This window comes from Centruroides vittatus, unplaced genomic scaffold, assembly GCF_030686945.1.
Source record: "Centruroides vittatus isolate TY-2023 unplaced genomic scaffold, ASM3068694v2 scaffold_3315, whole genome shotgun sequence".
Lineage (NCBI taxonomy): Eukaryota > Metazoa > Arthropoda > Arachnida > Scorpiones > Buthidae > Centruroides > Centruroides vittatus.
This window is the reverse complement of record NW_027122703.1, coordinates 2,178,943-2,192,405: the sequence shown is the minus strand read 5'-3', so window position 1 is coordinate 2,192,405 and position 13,463 is coordinate 2,178,943. Positions and strand designations below refer to the sequence as shown.

Genomic DNA, 13,463 nt, shown 5'->3' with positions numbered 1-13,463 from the left:
TATTTTGCTTTCAGTCAGTAACAGGTTACATTTTTGGTACCCTGAAACTTGAGCTGTTATGGTGGTCTCTTCACCCTTGTTTTGGGAATGCAAAGACTGAGTTAAAGAACTATTAAGCCATGCACTAACAAAGGATTCAAGCATCCAGCTACCAAAATGTAGGCTATGAATAAATTCTGTGCTCTACTAGGAGTTCAGGCATTGCAAGCCCCCTAGAGAATTTTGAAATTTGACCAATTACAGGAATAGTTTGAGGTCATATAAAATGGATATTAGAGCATATTCTACAATCAATATTAAGTACTTCAACCCATCAACTTATGGTATGATTTTATCACTAAAATAGCCTTATGACAAATACTTTTAAAAAATTCCATCAATTTTGTTAAAAACATCATTCACTAAAAGAAAAAAAAAAAAAAAAAATTGCTTCAGGACCTCACCAGGATTGGAGGGGACTGCAAAGCTTCATTAATTTCATAAAGAATCCACCACTGCTTTTTGGTATTTTTTAGCAATGCCCAGAAGGGTTATGGCACTGCTCAGCACTGGGGCCCACCAATAACAAAATGGATGAAACCACTGAACACTGGTAGTTAGTTTAGGCTTGCATTTCACTAATTAGCCACGTAGAGTTTACCAGGTATTCTACAATTGTCTAATACCAAAATAGGGGCCACTTCCCATAAATTCCTCCCAAGAGGAACCACTTCTTGGAAGATCACTAAAGTCTGGTGTGGCCTTCTTACATTAATCCATTTCACACTTCACTCTAGTGTGCCTAGTGGGATCCCAGTTGAAACTGCCGAATTAGTTAATAAGTAAACAAATAGCAATATATATCTATAGAGCTAGTGGAACTGAGTTGAGTGCCACCTGTATGCAGGCAAAGAAAACTACTTCGGGAAAACATGTGCATCTTTGGGCTGGATATGCACTGAAACACCATGCTTGTTTTCTTCCTGTGATAATAAACCACAGCTTTCTGCAACACAAAACTTCAAAAAATAACTGTTGTGTGGTCGGCTGTAGTGTTACCTATATGCGAGGTTCCTAAAATCAAATCAAGAACATCTGTCAGTGCAGTAGACTCGACAGAAAAGAAAACACTTGTCGTAAAACAAACGCAACACAGTGATGAATGATGGAGGGAATGTCGACCAAGTGAGAGGGAGCTTTGTTGTGGTGCTCGTATACAAGAGTCGGGTGTAAACAATCAAGAAAAAGGGGGAGACTAATGACCAAAAGGACACATGTTAGGTCATGTGAGGGTCGTTTAACCCCCCAATGGTTTAGGGTCATGAGAACCCTAAACCATTGGGGGGAGTTAAACAGACACAAAACATCTGGCAAATCAGCCACGAAGTGTTTGTCGGAATCCCAGGAACGTCAACCAGTCACCCGCCACCTACTCAACAAACTATCCTCCACCAAAGTCCTGGGGCAAGTATCTCTTGGCATCATACTCTTATTCAACGACCAACATCTAGAACTCCCCCAACCACAGATGATCTAGATTGCATTCTTGTGTTGAAATTGTGTAAGTTAATTTTGATGTTAAAATAAACAGTTCTCGTAAGACACTTGTCATCTTGGTCTCTGCTGCTACCACCTACTGCTCTGCTGCACATATGATCCATCCCTAGGCTTCTCCTGACACGCAATTAACTTATTGTCCCTGAAAATCAGCATCTTACATATATTACTGTACTGCCAGGTACAAAGTTTTATTCATTCCTGAATAGACAATACCCTGGCAAGAAAGAGAAATGGCTGGCTGCAATTCGGTAGATTGAGTAAGTATTCTTCTTGGACATTTTCATCGTAGATATTTTTTTAAAGTTGTTTATGTTGTTAACTGTGACATTTAATTAAAGGCATTGTATTGTAATTACAGTAGAGAGTCGTTAATCCGAATCAATTGGGGACTGAGGTTGTTCGGATTAGTGATTTGTTTGGATAACCGATTATGTACGAAAAAATATATTAACCTGTCCGATGTTCAAATTTTTCTCCATTGCGTGTCGCTTTGTGTTGAATTTTTGTCAATTTTAAGCCTAACGAAAATTTTTATAATAATAATCGAGGCTATTGTATCGTTAAAAATTATTTCTTTATTTTGTACAAACAAAATAAATATATTGAAGAATATAAAACATGAAAATTATACTTAAGAAGTAAATCTAGTATCAAGAACGTTTGATTCAGCACGACACAGTCCAACTGAAAATCGTTTGGATAACCGGCGATTCGGATAACTGGGGTTCGGATTTACAACTCTCTACTGTATCTCTATAAATCACTAGGGTGCTTTTTTAGCGATAAATAGGTGTAGTCCACTTTATATTATATTACTACCCATTACTTATGTAGTGCATTGAGTAATAATTCATTAAAAATAGCAAAACATTTCATATTTACAAAAATCTAAAATCCTAATAATAAATAACTACATTTAAAAAATGCTTAGAGGTGTCATTACTAGTCATGGGACACTATAAAGATCATTTCAAGTAATTCATTACTCAAAAAGTGATCAAAGTCATCTGATAATTGTAATACAATATGTAAAAATAAAAAAACTTTTTAGAAAAGATGGCAAACTTGGCAACCCACAAAGTACAGCAAAGTCTGCAGTCAGCATTTTGTAGGTGGATGGAAAATTGATCACCCTGACAGTCCCATTTTTTCCAACATGCTACAAGAAACAGGGTTGTGGAAATATTGATAGGTTTTTAAGGCAGGCAAGAAGAAAAGGAGAAAAGGTAGAGAGTGTGGGTAACAGCATGACACCAAAACCACCTGTGATCACCAAACACGCCACTGGAACACAAATTGATGTAGAGGAACCACTTTATAGTACAGGTAATATTGCAGTCTTATTTTGTGAAAAGTGTAATGATGTGGGTATCCAAACTAATATTTATTGTAAAAAGCTGTTACCTAAACCTAATAACCAAATAGTATATAACCAACAACTTCTCCAGTTGGACCTTGATTCATGTTTGAATCTGTGTTCTTGTCCATAGAAATCTCTCTTAGTTTGGAAACGTGTCCACATTTGAACAGTTTCTCTCCTTTCTTTAAGTTACTTTTCCCCAGGGTTTTGCAGATATTGCACTAAAATCACACTGCCTTCTAAGAAACATTACTTGTTCGCTTCAAAAAGGAGCAGCACATGCCGCCTTTGTAGCCCCGATTCTGTTACCCAGTGACACCGCTAGAGGCACCTCGATCTAGTTTTGCCATTCCTTCCACTAGCTCTATATGATAAAATTTACTTTTTACTTAAATTAATAATTTTTACAATTTGTAAAAATTATTAATTTAAGCAATTTTTGTATAGAATCGATTAACTGGATTCTATCTAAAAAATGCCTTTAGACTATTATTCCATAGAAAGATTTGAAAAATTCTATCCATAGAAATCAGAAAAAACTATCACCACTAAATAATTTAATTAAGTTATATTATTATAGTTAAAAACTATAGACCAATTTTTATAAGAATCTGATTTTTAGTTTTTCAATTTTCTTTTAATTCTTAAATGAAAAATTACTAGATTTATGACCTAATAATTATAGCTAAAATTATTATTAAACTTATTAAACTGGAAAAAGTTAAAGAATAAATCAATGCAAAGAAAAGCTAATATATTTCTTTTTTGCTATTCTTTGCACTAATTTTTTTCTTCTTCAAACCTTCTTCATCCAATATAATAAAATCAATTGCTAATTCTTTGATATTAAATTCAAATTATTACACATTGGTTTTCTTACTACACATAGAATTACTATTCTGTTCAATTTAGTTTAATTATATCTCTAAAATAATCCAGTGTATAATGTTCAATTAACAAAATTTAATAAATCCAGCTTGCCTTAACCTTATACTTTTTTTAATAATAATAAAAACATTTAATTTTTAAAATAAAAATATATGAATACCTAACTTACTTTATTTTCTGTTAAGATTTTCAGCATATCTAATAATAAAGCTGCACCTTTAACAGTTTGTACAAACTTCCTGCTCAGAAAATAATTTGTAAATTTGATTGCTTGGTCCTAAAATGAAACATATATTATATTATACACGTTTAAAGTAATTTAATTTGTAAAAATGTTTACATACATTAGAAATAGCTGGTGCTTTCTTAGCAGCTTCTGCAAGTCTGTATGCTCCACTTATTATAGTTGCAGTTATTGTTAGGCCTCCTTCAAACTAAAATAAATTGTTTATTAAAATTTAAAATTAACATAATGTAATTTATTTTCTTTATTGCTTTAGTTAAAAATTTTTAGTTATAAATTTACATTTTATTTTGAGTACAACTAAGTCTATTAAACTACTATATTGCATTTTATATCAATCATGTTCTGTTTTCATAGTAATTCATGTATTTTTCCATTTTCCATAATGTTTCAACAATATTTAATTAACACAAAATATAAACATGTAAGTTTATATTGTTAAATTTGACTTTTAAAGCAATAAAAACATAGACAAGTTCAATTTATTGCAAAATTAACTTTAACAAATTAAAGTGAACTGAATTTTTCTTATAAGAAACTAACCCACAATGGGCTATATATCTGGCCTTAATTTTGTCTACTTTTGAAGGGTGACTCAAAACAGCATTGGAGAATATCAAATGTGGGTTAATGTTACCTACGGTTCTAAAATGGCAGCTTGTCTCCGATTCCACCAAATAGAAGAAAGGAAACAGTGGGGATGCACATTCTAACCTTACCTAACCTATTCTAATAAATTACCATAATTATTACCAACAAATTAATTATTAGAATAGGTTAGGTTAGGTTAGAACGTGTGTCCCCACTGTTTCCCTTCTTCTATTTGCTGGAATCAGAGACGAGCCACCATGTTGAAACCATAGGTAACATTAACCCACTTATGTCATATTATGTCAAAATAATTATTAAAAAAATACTTACATAACTTTTTATAAATTTAAATCAACGAGTGATCAAAATAACTACATAATTATTTTATTCAACATTCTTCACCATTATCATAATGAATTATATAATTGTAAAATAATACAATTGAAAATCTGTATAATAATAAGAATCTTATTCAAATGTATTAATGGATTAGTAAATACGTTTAAAGTAACAAAACCAATTAAAAGTTTTGTAAAGGATTGTTTTTAACAGAGTAGGGACAAAAGTGACATGACCTTGTGAATTGGTCCCACTAGGTGTTGTATTTGTAAACAGGTGTGGAAACAAAAGGAGCACCATCTTTGTTTATTGGACTTGCGTGAGGGCGGGCAATGTGTTTGCCACATGTTAGCTTGCTAGAAAAAAATGTAAACAAGTGACGGACGTTATGGTGAGCTTGTTTCGTCAGAAGAACAGCCGACGTTTTGGAGAAGCTTCCGATGAAAGGAAGAATCCTGATTGGTCAGAAGTTGTCATCCAAAAACTCTTTAAATAGTAAGACAAGCAAGAGAAAGGTAAGACTGGTATACGATAGTCTCAGGCACTTGGGAAACCCAATGAGTGAAGCGAGAGTGTTCTTCTCTGGTAAACATCTCAGGGACGGGTTAGTGAGGAGACTGGACTGACATTGCAGTTAAGCCAACTCCACAAGCTGACTGAAGCCTCCCCAGAGTCTAATAGTTCCCGAAGGTCAAGCTGATACGTGAGACGCCACACTTTGTTGTCCTGTATATGTTACGTCAAACTTGTACATTCTACATATTTTGTTTTGTAAATAAACTGTAAATATTTTCTGAATTGAGTGTGGAGGTGTGCTTTCATCGAACCTGAATCAACTATCGGATCGTGATACACACGGAACCCAACTCAACGAGACAGAGTTTGGGAAACATCATCACTAGATCTTCACCAGATCTTCATTAGTTTACTATTAAGATCCAAACAAATAAATGATATCAATTTATTTTCAGATAACAAATAAAAATAACTGACAGCCAGATGGCTGAGTGGTTATGATTGCAACTTATCACTTTGGGAAACTTGGGATTTGCAAAAATCCAAGAATTTTTCAGAATCTCCCCATGTGGTCCTAGCCAAATTCACAATGGACTTACTAAAAAACAGCCTTCTTAGTGCCCACAGAACAAAGTTAAAGTGTCATATTTTGATAAGAAATTTCATTTTGAAATAGAACTTTATTAAATTGCACCATTTAGTTTTAATCTGTATGTTTAAAACTTGCAATGAACCATTATATTACACGTATAACACCTTATAATATAATCTTATAAAACCATTGTCAGATCATTTGAATAATTTCTGAAAATGGCATAAAAACTTAGATTTGTCTATCAATTTAAATATTTGATATTACATCACATTTCAAATAAAATTATATAACTGATAGATAAAATTACAAATTAGCCTACTATAACCTACTTGTAAATATTTTCCATCTACTTCATCTGCTTGAACAATAGCATCTTCAATTCTTTCAAAAAAAGGAGTTAAATCTCCTTGTAATTGTGAAGCAATGTGGAAAGCATATCCTAAGCTGTAAAGATTATTGAAAATATAAATCATTATTACAATAGTCATAAAAATCAATTTTATTTTTACTTTTTATCTTCACTTACTTTAATACACTATCATCTTTCTTTAAAGCCGATGTCAATGCTTTAGTCACTTTATTTGAATCAACTTAAAAGGAAAATTTTCAATTTATAAATGGGAATGAAATTTTACTATCAAGATATAAAATTTTTTAGCATAAATTTACCTGCTAAAGCAAGATTTTTCAATGATAAAACTGAAAAATATAGATCGTGTACTGATGCATCGTCTTTAATTGCTGCTTCTAATATCTGATGTAATCCTGCTGCAGGTAACTAAAGAAATTTTGAAATCATTCAAGTCAAATTTCAATATAAAATAAAGTGAAATTAATATAACATAGATGCAATACGTAAATATTATTATACCTTGCAATCTAGTAGTTTGTTTATTCCTGTAGCATGGTACACAGATTCTAAATTTTTTGAATCCAATTTGGATTTTACAAGATTACATGTTTCCTAATTTGAAAAGATGTGAAATTTATTTAATAAATTAAATAATATAAAGCTTTTTAAATAAAAATACTATACCTGAACATTAGGAAATTTCTGTGAAAGAAGTGTGTGACCTAAAATTGAATAATATGCTACAGATAAATCAGCAAATGGCCACTGAGCAGAAAAGATTCCTCCCAACCTTGTACGATCAGTTGACGTTATATATGTTGATGGTGAGGGAGTCTGCCCAGCAACATAAATTACAAACATAAACAACAACCAAATATCTGAAACAAGATTAAACATCATTTACAAATTAATATATGATTTGCATATCTGATATTAATAGGTATCTGCATCTATTTTTTTACACAGTAATAGTCTTACTCTATAGTTTATAAATAAAACAGCATTCGGTAACACCTAATTGTTTTTCTATTTTCATTTTATAAATTCATATTATTAATAAAAATATTTATTTCCCATTTTATTATTTTAAATTTTCAAATTTTTATTAACTATTTTCAATTGAAATACAATTATTGATAGACTACTTATGTAAGCCAAAAATGGTGAACCTTTTTGAGTTCATATGCCATATACAGGTAGGTATACCTCGAGTTACGTCGTTTGTCAAGAAAGTATATGGAAAAATAAAAATCAAGTTTAAGTCATTTTATTCGACTTTACATCTATCCACCACAAATATTGAAGTCGTAATATCACTAGAAAAGCGTTAAATCACATAAAATCATATTAAAATATGTACATTTACAGTAAATGTTAATATAATCACCATAAATCCTAGAGAACGAAACATGAAAACATCTGTGTTTCTGTGTTGTCGTCTTATTTAGCAGTTTTTAAGTGCTCATTATTGGCATTTTCCATTGTAGTTTTGACTTACTTCATAACTACACGAGTAAATTCGACTTACGTCGCCTCACCTGGAACCAATTACCAATGTAAGGCGAGGTATACCTGTACTGTTAGTATAATTATCTTTGAAAATATTTATAAATGTCAACGTTGTAGATTTTGAATAATGATATTTAAAGAAACAAAATGAAAATGCTTTAATTAGAATAAATGTAAAGAAGCTGATTGAAAACGATGGACAATGAACTAAAATCATATGACATGTTACATGCCAGATGATTCTCCAAATGTGATACAGGTTTCCTTTCCATAATAAGCTGTACAGCCTGTATATGAAAAGACAGTTAACCATCATATATAATAGACACTTACTACTACCCAATTTAATAAAGAATATTTCAGTTAACAATTTAGAATTTCTTCTTGTAATTGTGTGAAATTATACTATTGATTCACATAAAGATTCAAAATGTAATTTTCCATACAGTGTGCAGAAGTAATTCAATATCAATATTCATTTATAACTTCTCATGTTTGAATCTGCATAAATGAAGAAACTAAATATCTAAATGGCCAAGAAAGTTAAAGCATCCACTTACTGCTCTAGAGACTCAAAATGTAATCAAACTCACCACGAATTTTTCATGAGTGGTCTCATCCCAGATATGTCTGGCCCTATGCCCACCATATGGCCAAATGCACAATGGAAATAAAAAAAAAAAAGACCTACTTAACATCCATGAGAGCAAAAAAAACTTTTAAAAAACTGCTTTTGTTTTTGTGTTTTCATTCATTAAACTATTTCCTACTTTAATATTACCACTGAATTATAAGCTACTAGAAATTTTAATAAGATAAACAACATTTATTTGTAATATATATTGCAAATAAAAAAATTGTTCATTTCATTATTATTGTTGTTTGATGTAAAATTATATATTTAATTCATTTCTCAAGAATCTATTCAAAGAACAATTACATAATTGTACATCGTTTATGACATTTTCAAGTGTATTGTCAAGGTGTCCCCAATGAGAACATCAGTAAAAGGATCAACATTGCCAACGTGTGAGTAATTATTTGATGTTTTGGGTATTTTCAACTGTGATAGATAATTTCAGAAATTTTAACACTAAGTTCTAACAATAAATAAACAAAGCTTACTGGAATTGTTTCTATACAGTAAAATAACAACCTCTGTGACAAAATTCGGGGTACCCCTTTCATATAAAGAGCTCATTGCAATTGATGCGCAAACTGGAGAGAATTACGCTTAAAGACAAAGAATATATGACAATAATGAATTATAAAGCCTTGTACCCCTCCATAAAATTACCACCTTGCTTCTGTGCTTTGAGAGATTTTTTATTTGCTAACATCAATAATGCTTTCAAGTACCATAAACACATTCTGGAGTTAGCAGATTTAATCTGCTACATGTCTTTCTTTGAGTTTGAAGGAAAGACATACCTTCAAACTAGAGGCGTCCCGATGGAAAGCCCAATGTCGACAGTACTTTATGAGTTAGTACTCCGTAAACTTGAGTGCAAAGTCTTAACCACGTTCCAGAAGGATATAGTAGCATACACCAGATATGTTGATGATATTTTCATCTTGTGGAATAATAACTGCAATGTGCGCCAGTTTATGAACAGAATCAAGAACAACCCGTATGGATTAACCTTGGAATTGGATCAGGAAAGTGGGGTTAGTGTTAACTTCCTGGATGTAATGATAATATGTAAAGAGGGTGAAATCAAGACAAGTATATATCATAAACCTGTTTATCAGCCGATTTTTATACCGAGCAATTCTATAGACCCCGAGCACTTTAAATTGGCAGTGTTTCGATCCTAGATAAAACATGCGCACACGCATTGCACAAATGTCTGTGATACTTATAATGAGTTAGAATACATAAGAAATGTAGTGGTTCAACATGGGTACCGGAGGAAAGTAATCGACGACCTGATTACGAGAATGCATAAACGCAAACAGGACCAGCAACAACCCCAAACTGGGCAAAGAAGAAATTTAGTTCTGGATTTTATACCGTTTTTAAGTAAAGTAGTTAAGAAGGTAGCGAGGCATAGGAATCTGCACATAATATACAGGCGTAACCCAACAGCGTACAATATCTTGAAAAACGATAAGAGAAAAGAAAAGCACAACGACAGAACAGGAGTATATTCCATCCCAACTAGAGATAATCGATTTAACACCGATCCAGTATATGTCAGCACTACGATGAAGAGCCTAAAGCAGAGAGTATATGAGCATAAGCAGTTGGTGAACAAGAATGTTGATTCCACAGTACTGGAAGCATTTGCGAAAGAGCAAGGGATAATATTTTGGGATAAAGCCTCGATTGTGAGGGCCGCAAGATCAAGACAAGCTGTTAAAACATTGAAAAAATGGAAATACACAGAACTCATTTAACCACAAACTGCATCAACCATAGAGATGCAAACACGTTATCATCAGCCTGGAAATCCTTCTTTGATAACCTAAGTAAACAGTGACAGAACATCATTAAAATGCCACTTTTAGTTTATCGTTATATTTAATGTAATATTTTACGATGCCTAGGTAAATATGTTACTACCTTTTTGTTTTACGTTTGGATTAACGCGCAAGCGCGTTACCGACAATTTGCGTAAGCGCAACAGAATTTTGTTTAAGTTTTAATTTAAAACTCTTCATTCTTATTTTCATAATTTTATAATTCTATGTTCTTTTTTGCTGTATGTTTAACTGATGATGGCTGCTTAAAGCAGTTGAAAACGTTTTTATGTAATTAAAATACTGCTGGAACGGAAAAAAGGTTGTTATTTTAACTGTACTAAGTTCTAACATTTTGATAATTCAACATTGCACAAAAGTTAAATCCATTTTTTGCCATCTTCAGTCATTCACACTTTCAAGAAACATATTGGTCTATTAACCAGCTAATTTAATGCTTCTTTTAATATACTGTATATTTAATATTGTAACTATAAAGGTTACAATGTATGCAAGTCCAAAAAGCATCAAATTAGATTTATGAACTCACATGCATCTTCGTAATTCATATAGGAAAAATAATTTTTAATTAGTTGCATTTATTAATTTATCAAAAATGGCAGATCATGAACTTTATTGATAAATGAGAGATGTGAAATGGCACAGCTAAAACTGGAAAACTACAGAGCCACAAGAGAAAATTAAACAATTTAATAGGAAAAGAATAGACAAAATACATTCATAAACGATTTCCTAGAGAAAAAAGAAGAGATCGAGTGAAATTTAGATTTTCAGGTAATTTTTGAATGTGATGCAAGTAATTTCCTTTGCCAAAAAATGTGTCAATGCACAGTTGTTGTGGTGTGGTGGACATTGCAGCATGGAGCTATAGTGTTTATCTTAATTGCTTCACACAAAATATAAGAGAAAATGAATATCACAGACCTAGGGTGGAAGGTATACAAGAAAACAGGTTCAAAAGTACTGACAATTTTGACCTAACAAGACCATATCATATGGGAAATCCTAGACACTGTGCCTTGGATGTAAAGACAGATTTAAGTTAACGTGACTTCAAGTTTCTGCAGCTTGACTTAGCAAGGTTTTACTATAAGAAAATGGTAACTATTGTATAATGATAATCTTAATACTTAATCTCAGACAGACTAAAAATTCAATAATAAATTGAAATCAATACTACTGAAAATTTTTTGTCACTCAAATCTATATCATAGTGCACTTATCACATATTCGGTTAATATTAATATCTGGTGTAAATATTAATGACTAATGAATATACCGTATATCTCAGTGGATAAGACGATGTGCAAATTTTTGTCAAAGTTTTATAGTTTTAGCATATATCTGTCCTATAAGACGACCCCCAAACTATCAACGGTTTATGAATTTAGTTTAAATCAGCAATCATTATCTGAATAATAAATACTGTATAGCGTATACGGAATTATGTCCTATTTGTAATTTTTCGAATGAACAAATTTTATTTTCTTGCATCTGGCGGTTTTTGCAAACATTCACACTAATTCAGGCATTCAGGTAATGACCATGACTATTCACAAAAACATTGTATGGGCTATTCTATTTTGTGCACATACCCTACTCTCTTCCAGTAAATAATTACAATTTGTTTGTCTTTTTATAATGGTTTTAATTTATGTAAATTTCAATCTAATTTTTTTGTATCTGTCCTATAAGACAACCCCGGATTTTTGGGGCCATTTTTTATGGTTCAACTATCGTCTTATCCACCGATATATACAGTAATTATTGATTTACAAATTTTACAAAAACTTTTAATGTAAATTTCTTCTGATTTAATAATAATAATAATTTGAAAAACTAATGCACTAAAATATGTCTTATACTATTGAATCCTAAATCATCTATACAAGCATCCATTAGAAAAACTATGTTCTGCTGAAAAATACTATCTTCTATTTGCTAATATGGATATATCTTTCTGTGTATTAAAAACTATTATACTGGATAAGTCAATTTTGTTAAGAATATAAAATTTTAATATATAATACGAGAACTTTCAAATCACATAGTAAATATTTAAAGATTTTGTAAATAATGTTTGTTAGCTGTGTTAAAGGTTGTGTAAGTATCTTTATTTCACACTTATTCAACATAATTCTTGTATATATATTTAATTAAAACATTTTTTTTTTTATTAACAACTGCGAAGTTTTCATTATAATGGCAAATGCTTTCAGAAAGCACTATTTATTTAACATTTTAAAGACAAAATTAGACTTATGTATATTGACATATTAGTATATATAATATAAAGGAGACGTCCTGTAACAACATGCCACGCCATCCATACCCACGTGGCATACTAATCCCGCATCCAATGAGCTTACAATTTTTCGAAAAATATATTAATTAAAAATTTTTCTATATTAATAACATCGGAATAATTAACTTTATCGTATCAAATTACAGAAATATATTTGTTTAAATTTAAAATGCTCAAAGCTGTTTAGAAATAAAACGACTCACTCATTTTGTTTCTTTAACACTTTAACCGACTCCACAAAAAACGATTCGAGCCCTTAAGCCGGGCGATTGTAGCGACCTCTCAAAATATATCTTTTAAAATAATAAATTTAATTATTTTATTTTATTTATTTTTTATTACTTGAATCGTATTTAAAATATAAATGTTGTTTAAAATAATAATAATCTTTAATTTATTTTAAATTTTAAATAATTTTCGACTTTTTTTTTTAACTCTTTCCGCCCTGTGGGCACTAAAAGGGTCTCTTTTAGTAAGCCCATTATGAGTTCGGCCAGGCCCACAATGGGGCGGCCGGGTGGTGAGGGACGGGGCCCGACATATCCGAACGAACCACCCCCCGAAAAATTCCTGGGATTATTCGACCCGTTCGGATTCGATCCCGGGTCCCCCAGAGCGGTAGGCTGCCACCTTGACCTCTCGGCCATCCGGCCTACAAATTTTCGACGTTGTCCTTAAATGGATAAAATTTTAAAGTGCAATGAAATGGCGGTCGAGACCCGGATACATCGGGTCCGTTCC

The 13,463-nt window shown here is 31.7% G+C and overlaps 1 protein-coding gene across 1 annotated transcript in view; it reads right to left on the bottom strand.

Moving 5' to 3' along the window:
* Nucleotides 1-13,013, bottom strand: part of OstDelta (oligosaccharide transferase delta subunit) — a 30,254-nt gene extending 17,241 nt beyond the window's left edge. The window contains exons 1-8 of the mRNA XM_067286369.1: nucleotides 12,926-13,013; nucleotides 7,109-7,302; nucleotides 6,944-7,036; nucleotides 6,742-6,850; nucleotides 6,599-6,662; nucleotides 6,402-6,516; nucleotides 4,132-4,221; nucleotides 3,957-4,064 (exon numbers count right to left, since the gene is read on the bottom strand). Coding sequence (XP_067142470.1) covers nucleotides 3,957-4,064; nucleotides 4,132-4,221; nucleotides 6,402-6,516; nucleotides 6,599-6,662; nucleotides 6,742-6,850; nucleotides 6,944-7,036; nucleotides 7,109-7,302; nucleotides 12,926-12,929 — 777 coding nt within the window. The 5' untranslated portion in view covers nucleotides 12,930-13,013. The remainder of the gene's footprint in view (nucleotides 1-3,956; nucleotides 4,065-4,131; nucleotides 4,222-6,401; nucleotides 6,517-6,598; nucleotides 6,663-6,741; nucleotides 6,851-6,943; nucleotides 7,037-7,108; nucleotides 7,303-12,925) is intronic.
* Nucleotides 13,014-13,463: the final 450 nt, after the last annotated feature.